Source organism: Lynx canadensis, chromosome B3 (genome assembly GCF_007474595.2).
Source record: "Lynx canadensis isolate LIC74 chromosome B3, mLynCan4.pri.v2, whole genome shotgun sequence".
Lineage (NCBI taxonomy): Eukaryota > Metazoa > Chordata > Mammalia > Carnivora > Felidae > Lynx > Lynx canadensis.
This window is the reverse complement of record NC_044308.2, coordinates 30,816,286-30,839,189: the sequence shown is the minus strand read 5'-3', so window position 1 is coordinate 30,839,189 and position 22,904 is coordinate 30,816,286. Positions and strand designations below refer to the sequence as shown.

General features: G+C 51.2%; 2 protein-coding genes across 3 annotated transcripts in view; both read right to left on the bottom strand.

Annotated features, from left to right (window-relative positions):
• Positions 1–226: 226 nt before the first annotated feature.
• Positions 227–11,731, bottom strand: MAN2C1 (mannosidase alpha class 2C member 1). The gene is made up of 26 exons (XM_030317659.2): positions 11,569–11,731; positions 11,167–11,292; positions 10,595–10,718; positions 9,362–9,432; positions 7,660–7,837; positions 7,155–7,344; positions 5,984–6,090; positions 5,697–5,807; positions 5,223–5,315; positions 4,983–5,099; positions 4,706–4,801; positions 4,449–4,594; positions 3,961–4,084; positions 3,499–3,620; positions 3,311–3,396; positions 3,029–3,184; positions 2,732–2,823; positions 2,468–2,562; positions 2,108–2,212; positions 1,869–2,025; positions 1,632–1,775; positions 1,162–1,271; positions 980–1,059; positions 726–874; positions 534–643; positions 227–461 (listed from the first exon to the last, which is right to left on the bottom strand). Exons 1-26 carry the CDS (start codon positions 11,664–11,666, stop codon positions 335–337), a joined length of 3,114 nt encoding a protein of 1,037 aa, XP_030173519.1. The 5' UTR covers positions 11,667–11,731; the 3' UTR covers positions 227–334.
• Positions 11,732–13,889: 2,158 nt separating this feature from the next.
• SIN3A (SIN3 transcription regulator family member A) overlaps positions 13,890–22,904 on the bottom strand; it is a 74,229-nt gene continuing 65,214 nt past the window's right edge. For both annotated transcript variants that reach the window (XM_032593585.1, XM_030317658.1), the window contains exons 20-21: positions 19,037–19,244; positions 13,890–15,137 (exon numbers count right to left, since the gene is read on the bottom strand). In XM_032593585.1, coding sequence (XP_032449476.1) covers positions 14,907–15,137; positions 19,037–19,244 — 439 coding nt within the window. In that variant the 3' untranslated portion in view covers positions 13,890–14,906. The remainder of the gene's footprint in view (positions 15,138–19,036; positions 19,245–22,904) is intronic.

Below are 22,904 nucleotides of genomic sequence, written 5' to 3'. Positions count from 1 at the left end.
TAGTGGGTGGCTCATCAGAAGCCCTGGCTTCCTCCCCAGGGGAGGAACTTCTTCTCACAGATCCCCTAGCCACCCTGTGGTCACTGAAATCCCAAATCTCTCCCAGGGGCTGCAACCCAGACCCTGTAGATCTTGCCCTTGCCCCCAAATGCCTGGGGAAAAGTTTTCCTCCCTTGGGAGTCTGGGGATAGGCCCTTCGGGAGTGAGCAGGGACTATAGCAGGGTTCCTGAGTCAAGGGTTTATTGTTCAAGAGGTGATGAATCAGGCTGGGGAGGTGGAAGTGAGCACCGCCCCCCCAGGCCTTCCACAAACAAAACCCCACCCTCAAGAGGCTCAGTTTGGTGGGGGTTGCAGCACCAGCAACAGGGACTGCACTTGGAAGGGAGAAAAGGTGAGCTTCAGGCGGTCGTCCTGAAGGGGCAGGTGGCCAGCGGGGTCGCGCCGCTCCAGGAGGTCGCAGCTGGAGAACAGGAGGGGTCACGAGGTCCCCGCGAGGGCAGGACTCCCACCCCCACCCCACGCCCCCACTCACAGGACGGCCTCCTGAACCGGCAGCGACGTGTGCAGCCAGCAGTCGACGTGGCTGCCGTGGGCCTCGTACAGCCGGAGGACCAGCGTGCGGCTCTGGGGGCTGGTCTCCGCCTGCGGAGGGAGGCGGGCGGTGGGCGGGGCCGAGGGTGGACCCAGCCGGGGACCCCGCCCCCGGCGCCACGCGGCCCCTTGCCTGTTTGACCGTCTCCAACACTACCGCAGGCGAGGACACCGAGAAGGCGCTCCAGGCGGCAGCGGGCGCCGGGCCCGGGGCAGGCAGCGCCAACAGGGGGAAGTTGAGGCTGTAGGCAGCGGGGATAACGCCAGCGTCCTGGAATGAGCCTGGAGATGGGGGTACGGGCGTGAGTGTGCTGGCGTTTTCTTCACCGGCCGCTGCGAGAAACCGGCTCAGAGAAGGGCAGAGAAGCGCCGGGCAGCAGCCCTCACCCTTGTGCGGCATCAGCGCATAGGTGAACTCGTGGCGTCCCATGTCAGCGGTGGCGTCGGGGGCCTTAGGTGCCCGCAAGCTGGGGTGGGGAGGGTGGGTATGGGCCGGGCTGGAGCTGCTTCAGCTAGGAAGACCTGCGCCCCCACACCAGCACCCCGGGCCTGGCGGGCACTCCACTCACAGTGAGAGGCTGAGGACGTTGCCTCGGACTGAGGCGCCATACTTGCAGTCATTGAGCAGGGCCAGCCCGAAGCCGTGCTCCGACAGATCCATCCAGCGGTGGGCCCACACCTGGAGGGCAGACCCCAGACTCACTTGGTGGCCCTGCCTCCTCGTGCTCCAGAGCTCCCGTCACTACCGTGAGGGCCAGCCCTGGGGACCACAGGATTGAATTCCAGCTCTCACTACGGGAGACCCTGGGCACACCACCCAACCTGTCCGGGCCTCAGTTCTTCCTCTGCGAAATGGGCCTAACAGAATTTACCCCACCAAATGCGCATGAGTGTCAAACTAAACAAAGCATTTAGCAACAAGGCCTAGCACAAAGTAGGAGCCAGCAAATCTTGATCACGGTTTGCTGACCCTACACCACACAACCACGCCCTCCCCAGCCGGGCAGGATCCAAACCCCCACCCCACCCCATGTCAGACCTCAAATCGAGCCCAGTCCCAGGAGGTGTTGTGGTGGGTGGGCCGCTGCAGATGCCCGAACTGGACCTCATAGGTGGCCTGGGGGCTCCGCACACGGGCGGGGAACTCCACCTTCAGGAACTTGTGGGCCTCGTGCCAGTGCACCTGGAGTGGGAGGCCAGACGCACACAGGCCTGGGCGGCTCCCCCCTCACCAGCCACACTGGGGGAGGACGCCCACCACGCTGCCCTCTGCTACCTCGGTGTGGAAGCGGACGTAGGGGCAGCCAACATCCAGCACAACCTCCTGGCTGAGCCGACTGTTGGGGCTGATCTGCAGCAGGAACCAGGCACTGCCCCGCATGCCACCCTCGATGCCCACTGCCAAGGTCCCTGCCTGGCCCCGCACTGGCTTCCTGTGGGGCGGAGTGGCAGACCTGAGCCAGGGCAGGCTGATGGAGGGGGCCCACCACCGCCCGGGTCCTGCCCATGCCGTACCGTGTCTCCAAATGGTAGTCCATGACATCCCATGCATCCCAGTACAGGGGGACATCATCGAACAGCACAAACTGATTCCCCACGGTGCCCTCAGCAATGGCTTCCCTAGAAGGACACAGGGTTGGTGCTTTCGAACTTTATGACCTTGGTCTCTCCAGCTGCTTAAGGTGGGGTGGGGGCAGGGAGAGTAGGCCCAAAGGACAAGGGGATTCCTAGCCCAGTCTGCCCTGCTTCATGTGTGGGTTGCAGTCCAGACCCACTGAAGGGCTGCCGTGGGTAGTGCTGTGGCCAGGAGACAGAGGGAACAGGGTCTGGGGTCTACTTGTCAGGCACCAGAAGAGGGCAATAAGGAGTTGGCACCTGCCAGAGGCCACCAGCACCAGGGACGTCAGGCAGCCGGTTGGGTCCAGCCTCACCCGGATGATGCCGTTGTCCAGAGTCACAGAACCGTCAGTCTTGGTGGGAGGGGTCCTTGAAGCTGAGTCTGCAGGGGCTTCCCACAACCAACAGCACCCCAGCCCAGCCCCACCTCACCACTTGCTCCGGGCTGGGGAGCTCAGCATCCCCATGTTGTTAGGGACGGCTCAGGACGGGCCCTGCCCACCAGGACGTGCCTACACTTACCTCTTGCACTACAAACACGGGCTGCTGGGGCGGCAGGGGCTGCAATGAGGTGGGGGCAGGAGCATAGCCCATGCTGGGCACTGTCACCAGGGCTGGGGATGAGGCGTAGGTATCAGTGCAGCCTCCCTGCCCTTCTAGGAGCCTTGCTCAGGGGGGCGGGAGGAGGGGCAGATACTTCCACTACTATTCTCCAGCCTGGGGCACCCCAGGGCAGCGACCCCCAGGGCAGCGTCCCCAACTCTGGGTCGGGCCTCGGTCCCTCCTACTGCAGTGGCAGCTTTTCTCTCCAGCTCATACCTAGGCTGTGGGCCCCACCAGGCCTGGGCAGGGCCAACACTTCAGTGCGCTTCCAAGGCAGCGTGTTGACAATGAGGAGGCCCTCAGGACCTGGCTCCCCAGCACACAGGGCTGCGGCTGCAGCACTGAGCAGTGTGTTGCCATGGGCACGGATGTCTGAGGAGAGACTGGCTGGTCACGGGTGGGCAGTGGGTCTGGGACGACCCCTGAGTATCCCATAGGACACCCTCAGGGCTCCACCCTTGGCATCGGGGACAGCGGCGGGAATGTCATCAGCTTCACCTTCATAGTGGCACATGGCTTCCTCTGCCACCAGCTCGATGCAGCTGCCGGTCACGACATCATGGAACTGGTTCAGGAGCAGGAGCCTGCAGGAGCCAAGGACAGGGAAGGGGAAGGCCGGGAAGGGTGGCCACAGAGGTGTCGGGGAGGAGGTCAGGTTGGTGGCAGGGGTCAGAAGCCAGGCTGACCTCCAGAGGTCCTGCAGCTGGGCTGCCGGGTACAGGAACTGGGCGCTGCGGGCCACGGCCAGGCTGCTGAGCAGCTCCACGTCATGCAGGATCCGCTCACACTCCCGGTTTCCCTTCTTGATCTGAGCAGGGATGGGGGGGATCTGTCCCAGGACACCTTCCAAGCCCTCCCCTGCTCAGAACCTGAGGCTCCCCAGGGCCTTCCGGATAAAGCCTCTTGTGGCTGACTTGCCCCGCATGCCTTCATCCTCTCCCCTCAGCCCACACCCACCCTTCTTCAGGGACACCCAGCCCTGTCTCTCCTCCAGGCCCCTGACCCACTCAGCTCTGGTACTTTTCTCCCCTCAGCGCCTCCCTGGAACACAAACCTCTTCCCCCAGGTCTAGACTAGACTCTATCCCCCACTTCCTCCTCTAACCCTCTGCAGACCCTCCCCGCTGGGCTCAATGACCAGCTCCTGACCTGGGCATGAGTGGTGTAGGTGCCATTATGTAACTCCAGAAAGAGCTCCCCAACCCATGTGCACAGCTGCCCTGAGTCGGTCTCCAGTGCCGAGAAGAGTCTCCCCGGAGAAGACAGCTGCACCCTGAGGGGGACCACAGCCTGGGTCTCCCAGTCTTGGGGCTACTACGTGGCTCACCCTTCCTCCACGCCAGAGTGGACGAGAGATCCAGCCCCAACAGAAAGGAGCCACCCCCAGAAAGTTCCCTGTCCACACAAAGCCAGTTCTGGACACGCCAGGAGAGTTCTCTCTCTGGTAGGTTTAAGCTCCTTCCCACCATCAGCTTTTTCCCCACCCCTCCCCCAGGGTGGGAGCTGGGAAGGGCCAGTGGTCCGGGATTGGAGCAGAATAAGGTTCAGTGGAGGAGTTGGACCCAATGTTTGAGCAGAAAGCAGGGCTGCGCAAGGGCAGAGTGAACAGCGAGGGCTGCCGGAGGGCCAGGTCCAACCTGGGCAGCCCATCTGTGTTGTGCAGCCGCTTCAAGCGGTCCACCATCGTCTGGGTGGGGCCACCACCCCCATCCCCAAAGCCGAAGAGGAAGGCACTGTGGTTGGTCCGCCCCTTGTCCCTGTTTTTGACCACGGTCTTCAGCACCTGGACAGGCGGGGATAGGTCAACATGGGTCAGCTGAGAACAGGACACCCAACCCTCTCCAGCCCGCCGCCCCCGCCCCCCCCCAACTTCAGCCACTAGGTGCCCCCTCACCTCCTCCACACTGCCCTGCATCCCATATGAGTCGCCAGGTGGGAAGTGGGCCAGCACACGGGAGCCATCCAGCCCCTCCCAGAAAAAAGTATGGTGCTGCAGGTAGGGAGATAGGAGAGCGGCCAGAGTCAGGGCATTCCGGACCTGTCCTACCTTTGTGTAACCCTGGGGAGGCACGGCCTCTCTGGGTGGGGGTTGGGTGGTCTGTCCAGGACCCCTTAATGAGGGGGAGATGAACGTTCCACGTGGGGCCCCTGGCCCCCTGAGGTCTGCTCACCGGGAAGGAGTTCACCAAGTTCCAGCTCAGTTTTTGGGTCAGGAAGTACCGGATGCCACAGCTGCACATGATCTGGGGGAGCTGTGCCGAGTAGCCAAACGTGTCTGGCAGCCAGAACTGCGGGGAAGAGGGCCTCTGGGACAGGGGAACCAGGGCTCTTGGTGGAACAGCCCCAGCCTCAGCCTCTCAAGGCCAAGCTCCAACCCCATCTGCCCGCAGGCGCAGCAGCTCCCAGACTACCTCAGAGCACATTTTCCCAAACTCCTGCAGGAAGAAGTTCTGGCCCTGTAGGAACTGCCTCACCATGGCCTCTCCACTGGGAAGGTTCCCATCCTGGCAGTGAGTGAAGACGGAGGTAGCCGGCGTCAGCATAGATGGGGAATAGGCAGGAGATCTGGCCACCCCCACCTCACGTGTAAGAGAAACCGCGGCTGACATAGGGGTCACGGCCAGTGCCCAGAGGGGTCCATCTCCTCCCATCAGGCCCAACTGTCTGCCTGCTGGAAGGGGAGGTATCCAGGGTGGGTCACGAAGACAGCCTGCCACAGTACTTGAGGCCCGGGACCCCAAGGGGGAGGAGGACTAGTGGACTAGTAAGTGCTGCCACAGAGGGGGTATGAAGGGCATGCAGAAAGCCACCTACCGGCAAGGCCGAGTGGGGAAGGCTATTTTGACAGTGTGGCCTGAGGTGGAGGGGGTGCAGATGGTACTTACCATCTCCACCCAGGTGCCCCCCACAGGCACAAACTGCCCGCGGCAGGCGAACTCCTGGAGTCGGGCATGCAGGCCAGGGTAGTGGCTCTTTACCCACTCGAGCTGCTGCGCCTGTGGGCAGATGGGGCCCGAGCCGGTCTGAAGTGACCAGGACACCACCCAGGCCTGAGTGTCTGGAGCCAGTGGGCAGCTGAAGGTGGGGAAGAGTCCTCCTCCTCAGAAGCCCTCAGAACCTCACCCTTGTCCCTACTGGGCTCCAGGTGCCCCCACACGGCTGTCCCTCTGACCTGGGAGCAGGCAAAGATGAATTCAGGGTTCTGCTCCATGAGCTGCACAGCTGTCACCCAGCTCCGGGCACATTTTCGCACAGTCTCCTTGAAGGGCCAAAGCCAGGCTGGACAGGAGAGGCGCAGAGGTGGAGGGAGAGCAGCAAGGTCCACAACTCCTCACAGATCTCCAGCCTCATCCCTGGCTCCCAGCACCAGACCAGGCCCAGCCTGGGCCTCCAGAGGGCTGTCCCCCTACCACCCCAGGCCCCTTTCCCTGCAAGGCCCTGTGGCACCCCTCCTGAGCTCTCAGTTCAAAACACGCCGGCAAGGTGCAAGTAGGGGGTGGGGAAAGGAGGCTGTCAGCTTTATAGGTCAGGAAATGGAGGCCCCACACCCTGAAATAGCCTCACTCTGAGGCTGAGACCCCACCCCACCCCTGAAAGGATTCTATAAAAGGTGGCAGGGTGTTAACACATTGAGGGATATCCCAGAACAGGGGGGCACAGCATCCGGAGATGGACCTGCTGGGACCAGCTATCCTGCATGAAGCCCTCCAGCCTCCTGGCCTCTAGGCCTCAGTCCTTCCTTACCAGCCCAGAACCCCCACACTCCACTGCAAACCTTGGCACAGCAGAGAAAGCCCTTGTTCTGTGGTTCAGAAATGTTAGCTGCATCGGAATCAGTACCTTGGGGAGCTTGTAAAAATGTAGATTTCCCATAAGCCTCCCAGATGCTGCAAACTCCTCAAGTCCAAAGCTAGAAGCCTGCCCCTGCGCTTGAGCCCCTATCTTAATTACTTCTAGGCCAGTCCTGTCTGAGGACTTGGACACTCTTGTCAAACTTACTCATTCTCACTCAGTTCCAAGATCACCTCCTACAGGGAGCCTCTCTTGAGTTCTCCTGACCTTCCTCCGTTATGGCCCCATCTCTCTCTGCCTATTTTACAGTCACCAGTCTCTATAATCCTACCTCCCACTATCTGGCAGGGGGCCACATGGGGCATCAGATTTTGTCGAAAGAATAAATGAAGCGACACAGTCCAGGCCCCTGACCCCATTTTACAAATGGGGAAAACTGAGGTCCAATAGGGGTAAGAATTTGCTGGGGATGACACAGTGCTTCCAGGGCACATCCAGGGCTTCAAGGGCACTCCTGCCTCCCCCACCAACCTGGCCAGCTGCTGCCCTACCTGTATCAATGTGGCAGTGCCCCATGGCATGGATGGTATGTTGACTTTCTCCTCCACGTTGGCCAAAGAACCTGGAGGCCAGGGCCTGCGCCACTGGGAAGGTCTCAGGCTGGGCAGGGTCACACACGTTCACCATCTGGTTGGCTGTGTACAGGGCCTGGAAGCTGCGCTGGTTGTCCTCCCCAAGGCCCTGCAGCAGGGTTCTGTCCCTTAATCCCAGTCTCAACCAAGTTGAGTCTCCAGAATTAGGCCCTGGCTGACCTCTCAATGGCTCTCAGCAAAGCTCCTCCCTACCTCTGACCCTTTGCTCCTTCTGGTTTCCCCTGCTTAGCACTGTCTCCCTCCTCCCCTTTACATAGGGAAATCCTTTCAATACTCAAGCAGGCAGAAACACTCTCCCTAATCTGGATTCCCAGACTCCCAACTATCTGACACAAGAAATAACCTGCTCCTGGGGGCCAGGAAGGGCTCTAGAGTGACTAGGTGGGACAGGGGTGTCGATTACCTTGGCTATGCCCAGTAGCAGCTCTAGATCCACCAGGAGCCTGTGGACATCCCGGCGGAACACAGCCAGCTCAGCCCGGCTCACCTGGAACATCTTCTCTGGGTCAGGGGCTGCGATCATGCTTCCCTTCCCGGCCCCCAGGAGCCCATTGCAGGCTACTTCCACGTAGAGGGTCAGGCTACGAATGTGGACAGGCAACCTCAGGCCAAGGGACTAGCAGAAGATCCTGGGGGCTTGGGGAGCCAGAACCAAGGGAGCATCCATCTGGCCTCTCCCTGTTCGCCTCCAGGATCCACTACCCAGATCCCACAGTATCTGAGGTGTGTGGACAAGAAGGTCATGTTCTGCTGATGAGGGTCCTGCTTTGGGCAGGGACAATGAGTAGCCAAGTTCGGAACTGTGTGAATTATGCTGCTGCTTAGCCTTTTGTTTCCATTTCCACAGCTGTCTTTACAATACACTCCCTTGGTCTCAGAACCCTCTTTGCCGATTAAAAACGTGTTTGGATCCTCCAGGTCCAATCCTTCAGAGCAAAGAGCCAGCAGCCAACATGGGGCAGGGCCGTTCTTTGGAGTGGCACAGTAGTCTGTGTTGTGGTTCTACTTAGACTTCAGTGAACAAACACGACTTCCTTGGGGAAGCCTTCCCTAATCCACCTCCGACCCCTCTCCTAAATCTGGAACAGCTTTCCCATATTGAGCTCCCAGTATTTGCATTCAGAGCCACCACTGGTTTTGTAATTTTGTAAGTATCTGTGAGTCCCCCTTGCTGTCAAGGACCAGATTACTCGCTAACCCTGTCCTAGTATCTGGAAGCATCAGATACATTGTTCAGTAAATATTAGAGGGGCACCTGGGTGGCTCAGTTAGTTAAGCATCCAACTCTTGACTTTGGCTCAGGTCATGATCTCATGGTTCGTGAGTTCAAGTCCTGTGTCAGGCTCTGCTCTGACAGCACCCTGCTTGGGATTCTCTCTCCCTCTCTCTCTGCCCTTCCCTCATTAGACGCATATGTGTGCGCACACTCTCTCTCTCTCAAAATAAATGAACATATAAAAAAATAAAAAACAAAATAAATAAAAATAGGGGCACCTGGGTGGCTCAACCAGTTAAGCATCCAACTTTGGCTCAGGTCATGATCTCCCCGGTTCGTGGGTTAGAGCCCTGTGTCAGGCTCTGTGCTTATAGCTCAGAGCCTGGAGCCTGCTTGGGATTCTGTCTCCCTTTCTCTCTGCCCCTCCCCCACTCACCCTCAGCCTCTCTCTTTCTCTAAAAAATAAATAAAAATAAAACAATAAAAATAAATATTAGAAAATATAATATTATGTTGGAGTTTTTAATGGTGACATAAAATGCCCATGTTATAATATGGGATGGAAAAAAATCAGAATGCAAAATATCAAAGAAATACAACCTTAACTAGTAAGAACTATGCCTGAATGAGTTCCTGTGGTGAAGGCTGAAGTGTTAATAACGGTCATCTCTAGGTGATGGGATAATGGGAGTCATTTACTTCTTTGTGCTTTCCTGTATTTACCACAAGAAGGCAGATATTATCTTTCTAGGCAGGAAAAAAAATCCTATTCTTTAAAAACTGTAAGATTTGAGGATGCTTGTGTTGGAGGTTGGCGTTTCTGGGTCACGCTGGACTTCAGCTCTTCCTCAACCACTGGTGGTCAACTAGAGCACAGGAACTCACTCACCTCCGGGGGTCTCCTTCTTCCAGCCTGTCAGTCAGGACATAGCTAGTCTTCTCTCCCTCTTTGGTCAAACCCTGATGGGGAATGAAGTGAGACAGGGCCTGAGGCTTTTGAACAGTTCAGGTGAAGTTTAAGCTGAGGGAGGCCAGGCCTCTCTGCCTAGTCCTCAGCCCTGGCTCCTCTCTCCCATGCAAGGCCAGGATTGACAAATTGGGGACCCCTGATAGCCAGTGCCCAACCCCTACAGAAGCTGGAGCGCCATGAGCACGAATGGCACCCGTTTACCAGCAGAAAAGCCCCTGGTCTTATGGGAAGGGTCCTGGGCAGGTATTAGGATGTCTGGGTATGGCTTCTGGTGGCCTCTGTACCACTGAATAAGTATCTGAAGGGGAACTCTATGAAGTCAGATGCAGGGTTGCCTTATTCCTTGCTAAATCCCCAGTGCTTAGTACAGGACCTGGCCCAGAGAGGGTACTCAGGAAACATCCACTGAGCCAATGGAAGGAGAGAGAGAGGGAGGGAGGGGTTTGCCATCTTTCCATACAAAAAGAACAAGAGTCCTAACCTGAGACAGGAAGTTAGTCTAATTGGAATGGAGGCTGAGCAAGTGAACTGACCGCTAGATCTCAGTTTCTTCATCTGTAAATGGGCATAAAGACCCACCACATAGGACTGTAAAGATTAAACCTGATATGGGTGGATGCATAAACAAGACAGTCGATAGTTATATCTGGGGAACTGGGAATGGTGTGGCAGGGAGAGAGCCATTACTTCAGGGGAAGAGGACTTGCATTTATACTTTATACCATCGAGAACCATTTGAAAGTCTCCCCTCGTAAGTATATGCTACATATAATAAAAACTAGGTTATGAAAAACTTAAAAGTGTTATGGTCTGCAAAGCCAACAGTCTTGGCACCTGGCACCTAGTAGAGGGTTAATAAATGGATCTGCTGTATTTATTATTATTGTACTTGATTAGCAACTATATTCAGCCCAGAATGGGAAGGTGGCCAGTCAGGGGCAGCTGTTGGTTTAGCACTAATTATGTTAGGACCTAAAACCATCCACTGAACTTCCCACTATGAGAGGGACCAATTACACTGGGGCCCAAGTGGCAACTTCCCCAATCCTGATATCCTGATACCACCCTGCAGGCAGAGCCACTAAGCTGTGGCTTCTTCACAGACAAGGGCTGAAATGGGGCCCTACCTATCCCTAGGGCAGGGCTCCTCACCTGGACAGGCTCTCCATCTCTCCACACCAGGCCTTCTCCATCACTTTCCCAGCGAAGGTGAACTTCCTGACCCACCCATGCCTCCGGAATGGTCAGCTCCACCCGAAACCAACAGGTCCACCATCTGCAAGACAGCCATTGAGATGGGCCTAGGGGGTCGAAGCCCTGTCCTTTTGCCACACTTCCTCGGATTAAGGGTCAGCAGGGACTGGAGACTGTCTCCAAGCATCTGCAGCGTCACAAGGTAGTCAGCTTTGATCCACAAGAAAGGAGCAACAAGGTGTGCAGCAAGGTGAGGGGAAAAGGCAGAGAAGTCAGGGGTCTGTAATCCGTGCTAGAGTGCCTTTCCTAACGGGTAGGCTCTAGGTACTGGGAGGAGGGAGGGGCGGGGGATGAAAACTCTCCCACGGAAACTGAGAGACCAGGGAGCTGTTTCCAGCAGAGGGCGCTGCTCCTCCCCAAGCGGCTGTCTAGGACCTAGGGCCGCAATGGAGGTGTGGCCCTTAGAGGGGGTGAGCGAGAGGGGAGGGGCGCTGCCCGCTGGCCCCACCCTGCCCCCGGGCGTTACCCACGTGGGTCCAAAGCTGTCGCCGATCTGCGCGGGGCGGAACTCCTGCCGGACCGCCTCCTGGTACGGTAGCCTCTCGGGCGTCTGGAAGCTGGAGAGCGCGGCCACCGGGCAGCTGTCCCCGAAGAGCCTGGGCGGGAGGGACGGGTGGGCGCGGGCTCGAGGCCGCCCCTTGCCGCCCGTGGGCCAGTCGGCGGATGGGGACGCGCGTTCCCTTGACCCGTCGCCGAGAAGGCTGCCCCACAGCACAGCGTCTCCCGACCCCTCCTCCCGCCCTCCTCCTCCCAGTCGGCGGCGGGCACTTCATCCCTCGGCCCCGGTGGCCGCAGCTTGAGTTTCCCCCCGGAAGGGAAGGCTGAGGCGCGCGGCTGCGGCCGGCCGGCGCCCTGGGCGGGAGGAACCCCACCTGCCGTGGAGGTTACAGTCGGTAAAGTAGAGCGGCGACACGAATTTCTCCACCCGCTCCAGCGTAGTGCGCCAGTGCTTCAGGGCCGGCGCCGCCATCGTCGCGCGCGCCCACTCCTCTCCCCGGAAGGCCCCTGTCGTTGCCGGCGCGGCCCACGGTCGGGAACCAAAGGTTCCGGGGCCGAAGGGCGCCTTCCAGCCCCGGGCAGCTTTTCTTGGAACACTGGCGGCTCTCGGAAGTCCCGCTACACTGAATCTTGAACATGCAGCTGAAAGCCAAGAGCCGGCTTCCGAGGCTCTCTATCTCGTCTGAACTGGCAGGCCACTGGGCAAATCCCTCAATAAAACGGCAAGTTTGACGCCGCTTAGATTCTCCGAAAGAACCGAGACAGAGACCGGGGATTTTAGGCACGACGGGTGGGCGCCTCGGCTGTTGCAGACGCAGGTCACCAGGGCTTAGAAGCAGCGAGTGGGAACTGGCTAGTTCTCCACGCCTAGCCCGACTTCTGGCTCTGTCTTCGAAAACCTGTTGTCTGCTTAACGTGTGAAGAGCCAGGAGCCAGGGCTGGTGCTTTGACGCTAATTGGCAGACATCTGTTTAAATAGGGAGGGCTTTGTACCCCCAGTAACCTGAGCTTCCTCTCCTACATGTTTTGTGTATATAGCTGTCAGTTATCACCAGAAACTCTGGGAGTATTTTGATGTGAGATGGCAGATCAGTCATAGCATTCAAAATCCTAATTGAATAATGTATTTCACCACACAGGACTGGAGAGTTCAGAAAAGCCTGATCCAAGAAACACCTTCAGTTTCATCCTTACCTTAGTAGCCCACTGGTATTTTTTTTTCCTTCTAGAATTGCCAGGCAGTGCTTGTCTATAAAATCATTACTAAGAAAAATTACATACACACTAGCCCTGATATTTTTTAATAGAGATACTGACCAAGTTCACATTTCAAGTGTAGGTCACAGGGAAAAGTGACTAAGTGCAGAGTACCAAACGTGATTTAAAATAAAGATAACTCACTGCTACAATACAGGCTGGGTTTAGAGCTTGGAGCTCAATTTTCAGAAGGCAGGAGGGATAAAGATGGGGCTTGTGAAAACCCTGGGTGTAGGTGAGGCTCCCTCCTTTTTTGGTTGCACTGGTGGGTTGGGTTTTCTCCTGAACTGACCTTGAAACCCTATCCTGACCTGTAAGCAGTGCAGGGACAGCAACAGCTGGGGCTACCCCTGGTCAGACCCCATCAATTTCCTCCACAATTCCAGGTTAACACAATCTTTCTTGAGTGAGCAGAGGGTGACAGGTGAGCTATTGCCGGAAAAAGCTGGAAGAGCCTTCCCCTCAGTCAATAATGTATGTGCCTCCAGGTCTGGCACTGGCCCAGCTTCATCCTAGAATCTGCTGCCACAAGGCTCTTTGACCACCCCCTACACTTCCGGGTTCAGAGTCTCCTGTTACCTCTGCAACAAAAAAGTCTAAAAGCAGAGAAATCTATACCATGTGTTTTTAAAGTTCAGAAGCCAAAAAATTTGTAGTTTGTGGTGGTGGTGGTTTTAATTAAGCAAACAAGTCCACACAAAACATGTTGGTTACTTTATAACTAAGACTAGGGTAATGGTTGACGGAGAAAAATCTATCAGACTACTGGGAGGGGTTCAGTATGTCTTTGTTCATAAACTCCAGGCTGAAGACAGAAAAATCCTAATCAGTTTATCTGGTTTGCTAGTCTAAATTTATGCAATTATATATATATAATATATAAAAGTCCATTTGCAGTTGCTAATAATGTAGCAATTTTTTCTCTCCCAACCCTATTTAGGCCATACACCTTGTACATATTTCTTTTAAATACTGGTTTTGTGTTTAAGTTGTTCACCCCCATTTCCAATTAAGGAATATATATATATATATATATATATATATATATATATATAAACACACACATACACACAGAGAAATGCAAATAGCTGGACAACTTGCCGAAATACAAAATATTTCCAAACAGTTGAAATAAGGGGAAAAACATGTACTAAAAGAATTAAGTATTCTATTTGAAAATTTTGGAATATTTTGATTTGGGACAAGTGCAATGAATCGCTGTTTAAAGCAAATTATTGTTTGTGCTGAGGATAAGGAACTGAAGCCCAAATCCCTACTCCACAATAGTTCTCTGGTGAGGACAAGGGACTTGGGTTGAGAGTTCATTCCTTAAGTAAGAACCAAGCTTTATTTATTTACAAAAAAAACAAAAAACAAAAAACCCAAGAAAGAAAAAAAGAAAGAAAAAGAAAAAAGAAAGAAAAAAAAAGTTGGGGCAAGAGGGAAGACAAGTTTTACACAAAAGTACTACAACGGTAACTCCCTTTGGTAAAAAGTGTAATAAATGTCTTGTACATCTGTTCATAGGTACTAAATCTGAAGCCACATAGAACTATGGTACACAAGAAGCTAGAGCAGTTATGCTAGCACATCAAAGCATATTTCTTTTAATAAAAAATCGACAGTATGTACATTATTTACAAAAAAAAAAGAAAAACCAAGTTAAAATTGTGTGTGTGTGTGTGTGTGTGTGTGTGTGTGTCAGAGAGTAAAGCTGGTGGATGGCACTAGGGTAGACTAGTAAAGAAGCAGGTACAAAACAGTTCCACGGGAGCTAAAAAGGACGACGGATTTGAACTTGCTGAGGTTGAGAACCAGAGGAGAGAGTAAAGGGTGGGCAGCGAGGGATTCGTCAGGAAAAACCCACAAGATGATCAATCCCAAAGCCAAACTGCAGGTCCCAGATAAAATCTAACGGGTGATCTAGATGTGCTCGAGTGACCAGGAAAAAAAAAAAAAAAAAAAAAAAAAAAATCAAATCCAGTTTTTTTTCCTTTTGGGGGGAGGGGAGAGGAGCAGTGACCATCAGAGTTACAATCCATCTGAGCGGTGAGTCCTTCCCCAGTCTGTCAGTGCATGCCCATCCAGTCAAGGTGTGAACAGCATCTGGCTCCTTCATCGAAGGTCAGGCCCCAGGAGACTCCAGTCTTAGCTCTGCTGGTGTGTGCAAGCAAGCTGCATGTCTCTGTGCTTGCATGGATTTCCTTCCCCTCCAGAGCAGGGTGATACCCCAAACCCCTTGGGAAAAGTTCCAGCTCCGGCTTTGTAAGGTATCCACGTTCCTTATATGTAGCCCACTTGGTGCCAGGTTGCACCAGCCACACACTGATCAGGTGGCCATGTCCCAGAGAGGCCCAGTGAGGCTTGAAAGGCATCTTCCTTGTTTCTTCAGTGTGTGTGAGTGCAAGTGCTCCCCACACACACCCCCCTCAAGTTATCTGCTCTGGCTTTGCAGTTATGGGGCTTTGAACACTGTGCCATATTTGACACGGTACTTGTTAATGCTCACAAAGTGCAGGGTCTCTGTGTCACAGGTGGTGGTACAGGGCACCAGGCCCTCCAGCCCCTCACCCATGAGCCACTTGCTGGTCTCTGCTGCCATTTCACGGGGCACATGCTCCTTGGTCCATTTATCTACCCAGGCCTGGAACCTCTGATGTAGCCGCTTGCTTACACGCTCATGGGACTGCAAAACAGAACAACGAAAAAAAACCATGAACTAAGACAAACAAAACAAAACAAAACAAAAAACAAAACAAAAAACCTCTTCAAATACAAAGCCTAATTTTTTTCTAAAGCAGCAGAGGAAAAGGTGTGGGGTCAAGCCTTGATACCTCTGGTTAGTGAGGAGTCCCTGTTTAAAGAAGAAAACTGAAAGAGATTAAGAACATGGAGTATATAAAGAGTTGGAATCCATAAAGCCCCTAAAGAAATGCCAACATGGGGTCTGAGCAGAACTAGCTCAGCACTTCTCGCTTTTAGCATTCATCAGGATCAACTAGGGAACCTGATAAAAACACAGATTTCCTTGTTTCCATCAATCTGCATTGAAAAAAAAAAAAACTGAGGGCACGTAAACAGGGGAGGGGTAGAGAGGGAAAGCGAGAATCCCAAACAAGCTCTGTGCTGTCAGTGCAGAGCCTGACACAGGGTTCGATCTCATGATCAAGAGTTAGACGCCTGGGGTGCCTGGATGGCTCAGTTGGTTAAGCGTCTGACTCTTGGTTTCAGCTTAGGTCATGATCTTGCAGTTTCGTGGGTTTGAGCTCCACATTGGGCTCTGTGCTGACAGTTGCAAAGCCTGCTTGGCATTCATTCTCATTCTCTCTCATTCTCTCTCTCCCCTCCCTCCCTCCGTCTCTCTCTCTCTCTCTCTCCCCCTCTCTCCCCTCTCTGTCCCTCCCCCCACTTGCACTGTCTCTCTCTCAAACTTTTAAAAAGGAGGGGCGCCTGAGTGGCCCAGTCAGTTAAGCGTCCAAATTTGGCTTTGGTTAGGGTGTTATGGTTCACAAGTTTGAGCCCTGCATGGGGCTGGCTCTGGGATAGTTCAGAGCCTGAAGCCTGCTTCAGATTCTGTGTGTCCCTCTCTCTCTGTCCCTCCCCCACTTGTGCTCTCTCTCTCAAAAAGAAACAAAGATGCTTAACTGACTGAGCCACCCAGGCGCCCCCCGCCCCCCATTTTGAAACTAGCATCACAGGTGCTTCTAGCATACCCTGAATGAGACCCTATGAGTTGCAGCTGTTAGGTCACCCTGGCAGTGTGACCATCCACTTCTAAGTAAAACAGTGCAAAGGCAAAGGGCTTAAAACCCACTTTCTCTTCACAGTATTACCCAACCCTGCCCAGCAGAGCATGAGGACACAGCAGATCTTCAGGGGAGGTTTATGCTTTCACCTACCCATCTAGTAAATATTTATTGGGGCCTATGTGCAAGGCAGAATAGGGGATACAAAGATGAATTAGGTGTTACTTAGCTCCCCAAATAATCTGGCATCAAACATACAACACACAGCATCATGAGAGAAGTCCATTAACACACCCATCCAACATTCTCCTGCTTGAACTGTAGTCCTTTCAAAAGAAAATTTTTTTTTAACATTTATCTTTGAGAGACAGAGAGTGACAGGGCACAAGCAGGGGAGGGGCAGAGAGAGAGAGAGAGACACAGAATCTGAAGCAGGCTCTAGGCTCTGAGCTGTCAGCACAGGGCCTGACACAGGGGCAAACCCACGAACCATGACATCACGACCTGAGCTGAAGTTGGATGCTTAACCGACTGAGCCACCCAGGCGCCCCTGTAGTCCTTTCAAACATAACCAGTTCAGGGGCGCTTGGGTGGTGGTTCAGGGGCGCTTGGTTTCAGCTCAAGTCATGGTCTTGGCGGTTAGTGAGACTGAGCCCCACATTGGGGTTGACAGCACGGACCCTGCTTGGGATTCTCTCTCTCTCCCTCTCTCTCTCTCTGCCCCTCCCCTGCTCTCTCTTTCAAAATAAATAAATAAACATTAAAAAAAAAACCAAAAACAGTTCAAAACACAGTGCCTTATATGCCCCCTAACCCACCTCCGTATTAACAGATTGTATCCCTAAACTTCTGATTTACTCAAGCAAAAACAAAAACCAAAAAAACAAAAACCACCAGGCATCATCCTTGATGTTCTCTTTTCTCTTACCTTCTCACATCCGATCATGACCACATCCTGACAATTACATCTCCAAACTGATCTAATTCTTACAATTCCACTGCCACCCTGATAGCCCAGGTCACCATCACATCTCATTTGGACAAGAGCAGTCTTTCAAGCAGTCTCTGCCTTTCCAGCATCATGCCTCAAGTCACCCCACTGTCCTCACAGCAGTTCGAGCCATCTTTGTCAACAATGTCCCAATGTACCACAAACAAAATCCCAACCATGGTCTATGAGACTAGCAATGATGTCTTCCCCACCCTTCGACCTCAAACATGCCACTCTCCCTATGGCTCAAGGCACACTGATGCTTCTAGCTTCTCAAACACGCCGAGTCCTTTCCTCCCTTCCAGCGTTGCATTTGCCTGTTTCCTTTGCCTGGAAAGTACCAACCTCTGACTCTTCCCCAGGCTGGATCCTTGTCATTGTTCAGGCCTCAAGCGTTTCCTCTTTAGAGAGGTCTCCCCCAACAAAAACCGGGCCTGTGTGCCAGTTACCCACGATCACTTCACCCAGTTTCTTTCTCTCATAGTGCATATATGCTCTACTCCTTGGTTGTGTCCCAGGGCCTAGCACAATACCCGGTATATAACTGCATCAGGAAGCTTCACAATTGAGACAGTATGTGAAAACGGATAGAATTCAAATAAGCAATACCACTTGAAATATAAATGCTGGGAGTAGCTTCATTTCACTGAGGTGCCACCAGCTGTTATGGGGTGAACTGTGTTCCCTGCAAGTCACTGTGTTAAAGTCTTCACCCCAGTACCTGAGAATGTGACCTGAGAAATAAGGTTGTTGCAGATGTAATTAGTTAGGATAGGTCACACTATAGCAGGGTGAACCCATAGTCCAGTATGACTGGCACCCTTTAAAAAGGGTAAATTGGGTTCGTGGGTTCGAGCCCCGCGTCGGGCTCTGTGCTGACAGCTCAGAGCCAGGAGCCTGCTTCAGATTCTGTGTCTCCCTCTCTCTCTGCCCCTTCCCCACTCATGCTGTATCTCTCAAAAATGAATGAATGTTAACAAAAAAAAAAATTTTTTTAAGGGTAAATTGGAGGCACCAGGGTGGCTCAGTCAGTTGAGTGTCTGACTCGATTTCTGCTCAAGTCACAATCACAGAGTTGCGGGATCAAGCCCGACATCCACGCTCAGCGTGGAGCCTACTTGGGATTCTCCCACCCCCCCCGCCCCTCTCCCCAGCTTGCACTCTAAACATAAAAATTTAAATAAGTAAGTAAGTAAATAAATAAATAAATAGGGTAAATTGGACACAGGCACATAGGAAAAACACCATGTGAAGATGAAGGCAGAGACCTCAAAGCCAGGAAGGCCAAAGACTGCCAGCAAAACACCAGGGGCTAGGAGAGGAGGCAGGGAGCAGATTCTCCTTCACAGCCCTGGTTCAGAGCAACTCTGCAAAACGCTTCAATTTTTGACTTCTAGCCTCCAGAACTGTAGGACAAAAAATTTCTGTTGTTTAAGGCGCAGTCTGTGGTTCTTTGTTTGGACTTTTTTTTTTTTAAGTTTATTTATTTACTTTTAAGAGAGCAAGCAAGTCAGCAAGTGGGGGCGGGGGGGGTGGGGCAGAGAGAGAAGGAAAGAGAGAATCACAAGCAGGGTCTGTGCTGTCAGCATAGAGTCCAAAGTGGAGCTAGACCTCAGGAACTGTGAGAACATGACTTGAGCTAATTACCAAGAGTTAGACACTTAACTGACTGAGCTACCCAGGTGCCCCCTGACATCTTTAATAGACTAATACACCTGCTTACTCAACAATTCTCAAATCTGCGAGGTGGTTTTCATAAAGGGAAAGAAGCAATCAGAAGCCTCTGGGGTAGGTCTGGGCCTGGCTGGGGAAGGAGGGGTGTGGAGAAATTCAGTTACTCGTTCTTACCTGATGAGCCCGGAGCAAGGCAGTTCTCCGATACATGTAGTCCTCTGACTTGATCACATACACCATCTTGTAGGAATTCAGCTTGAATCTACACTCCAGTTTATCCAGGCTATCCACATTCTCCATGGTCTTCTTGCTGTTTCCTTCCTTCCCTTCCTTTTCCTGCTGTTCTCGACCACGCTGACATTTCCGGATCCGCCTCAGATTCCTACAATGCAGAGAAGCCATGCCGGATGAGAGCTCATCCAGACGCAGATTCCCAGAAGTCCCCTCAGAGGGGTTTTCCTTATCATATATATGTCTTCATAGCAGTTACCAGGATTTTACATATAATGCCCAATGGTTTCATTGTAAAAAAAAAAAAAAAAAAAAAAAAAAAAAAAGTTCAAATGCAGAGATACATAGAATAAAAACTAGGAATCTGTAACCATCTCCTACCCCTGATTTTCCAAATCCCACGTGCCTTGGCAGAGATAGCCACGGATAGCAGTTTTTGATTTAAAAACTTCTAGGTCTCTCTGAATCAGTAACATATGTAATCACTTGCTATAGTTCTGTTTTGGGATTTGTTTTTTAAGACAAAACATGATACTATAAATATTATTCTCAACTTTTCACTTAATGTTAAGATATCGTCAATTCATCACACAAAGATTTGTCACATTTTCTTGAACTGCTGCAGAGAACATGCCTTAACCATTCCTTAACAAAAATCAATTAGGGCTCCTCACCTGAACCACAGACCAAAGAAAATTATTTGAATGCCTATTTTTTCAATTCCCCCAAAGAGAGTACTTAATTCCTGCTATTCTACACGCATAGTTAAGAAGACAATTCATATCAGTGGATGTCTTGGCAGGTATTTAGTGCTGAATCCTCTCCGTAAGGATTCTCCTTTCAGTAAGCAGAAAGACTATCAGCTAGACAATTCTATTGTTTCCAATACTATGCTATGAAAAACACTGCTTCAGTATCTTTGTATACGTGTATTTCTGCAGGACGGCAGTTCTTTGGTCCAAGGACCTCTGCGGGTTCCAAGGCACTTTTTAGGAGGTCTAGGAGATCAAAACTATTTTCATAATAATACTAAAATGTACTAACACGGAAACATGTATAAAAAAACCTTTTTTTTCCTAGGGCACGTGGGTGGCTCAGTCATTTAAGTGTCCAACTTTTGATTTCGGCTCGGGTTGTGATCTCACAGGTGTGAGATGGAGCCCCGCTTTGGGCTCCACCCTTGGCATGGAGCCTGCTTAAGATTCTCTCTATCCCTCTCCCTCTCTCAAAAAAAACGAAACTTTTTTTTTCCTGTGTTAACATTTGCACTGGCAGTGCAAAAGGTAATGGTGAATAAAAATGCTGGTGGCACCAAACTGTCTTTAGGAATCTTTGTGTTCTCGCTGGTCATGCTCTGGCAGTTGAAAGATTCCCATCTTTTTCATACGCTGTGCAATAAAATGGGAACTACACATACAGCACCCTAGTGTGCCAAAACACAATGAGATTCTTACAGAAAAGCACTTGAGCACTGCTTGAGTCGCAAATGGATCACTATTTTTACCTGAAAGAACAATGGGCTAGCCAGCCTGGAGTATCTGGTAGCTATTTTCTCAAAAAATGTACAATGAGGTCTAGCACTTCCAAGAAAACAACTGAAAATGTTTGCTGCCAATGAGAAGGTTTAACCTTTCAAGTAAAACTTTAAAATTTGGTAAACTAGCATTGGCCACCACAAGCTGACAGCTTCCTACTACTTACAAATGTGTTTGATGAGGTCAAGGGTGATATTAATAAACATGAGGTTTTTATGGGGGGAGGAGGAGATGGTAAAATGAACATGTGTCAACAACTGGTAGGTCTGCATAACTTAGTGAATTAGTATTTTCCAAATAACCAACCGCATGAACTTACAAAAAATCATGCATGAAAAAAAGATTCATTCAAAGTACAAGGTAAACCCACAGATTCTGACCTAACTGTATGAAAAACTCATTGATATTTTCATTGATACTGCAACTAACCTTTAAGAAACTACCACTTGGAAGGGTTTTGATGTCATGTCAAAGAATATCCACAATTACCTGAGAGCATATGAAAATACTTTTTTCCAGCTACATATCTGGGTAAGGCCACATTTTCTTCACATATTTCAACCTAACAACATAGTGCAACAGATTGAATATAAAAGCAGAGATGAGAAACCAGCTGTTTTTTTATTAAATCTGACATGAAACAGATTTGGAAAAATGGAAAGCAATGCCACTATTTGTACTAATTTTTGTTTTAAAATCGCTTTTCATTAAAATGTTTTTTTTAATTTTTAAAAACTATTTATTTCTGAGAGAGAACGAATTCTTTATTTCAGCTCGTGCACAAGCTGGGGAGGGGCAGAGAGAGGGAGAGAGAGAGGGAGACACAGAATCTGAAGCAGGCTCCAGGTTCTGAGCTGTCAGCACAGAGCCCGACACTGGGCTTAAACCCACAAACTGTGAGATCATGACCTCAGCCTAAGCTGGACATTCAACCGACTGAGCCACCCAGGTGCCCCATCATTAAAATATTATTTATGATAATATATAATGGATTTAATATTTTTCAAATAACATTTTAAATGTTTCTGTTCTAATTTTGAACATAAATATTACTAAATATAATCCACATAAACAATAGATTTTTGGGATATTCCTTTTCTAAGAACATAGGTCTCACTGAAAACCTTAGCTAGAATAGCTGTAAGGCAAATTATTAGAAACCAAAGTTATAGGGTAAAGGTCCCATACAATTTATCTGCTCTGACCCCAGAATGATTCTATCAATTCATATTCCACCCCCCACCCCGCCCACAGTATATGAAAGTGCTTTCCTTCCACATACCCTCTACAATACAGGTTGCAAATATTTAAAAAATTTGGCTGACCTGTGAGAAATACATGATATGTTTATTGTACTATTTCATAAACATGGAGACTAAGTCTGTTTTGTTGAAGAGGGGCCTGGCACAGAACAGCTGCTCGAAGTCTGCTGAATGAATCAATGAATGGAAGAGCCTGGTGGGGCCCTTCTGCTCACACCCTTTTCCATGTTTTATTTAGGACTAAGTCTAATAACACACATCTTCCCGGACTTAGGGGCTACATCCTGATAAGTAGTTGAAAATACTGTATGTCAAAAATGCATTTTATAAGCCTAAACCTACTAAACATCATAATTTGGCCTAGCCCACTTTATTTTTTTTTTTTAATTTTTTTTTTCAACATTTATTTATTTTTGGGACAGAGAGAGACAGAGCATGAACGGGGGAGGGGCAGAGAGAGAGGGAGACACAGAATCAGAAACAGGCTCCGAGCCATCAGCCCAGAGCCTGACGCGGGGCTCGAACTCACGGAGTGTGAGATCGTGACCTGGCTGAAGTCGGACGCTTAACCGACTGCGCCACCCAGGCGCCCCTGGCCTAGCCCACTTTAAAGTGCTCAGAACACTTACTTTAGCCTACATTTGGGCAAGATCATCTAACACAAAGCCTATTTTATAATGAAGTGTTACATAACTCATGTAATTTATTGACTACTGTAAAGAAAATGAAAACAGGGGCGCCTGGGTGGCTCAGTTGGTTGAGTGTCCGACTTCGGCTCAGGTCACGATCTCATGATTCTTGAGTTTGAGCCCCGCACTGGGCTCTCTGCTGTCAGCACAGAGTCTCCTTCACATCCTCTGTCTCCCTCACTCTCTGCCCCTCCCCCACTCACGTTCTCTCTTTCAAAAATGAACAAACATTAAAAAGAAAGAAAGAAAATGAAAACAAAGTGATTGTATGGGTACAGAAAGGTTGTATCAATTCTTGACCCTCCTCCCAGTCATCATGAGGCGG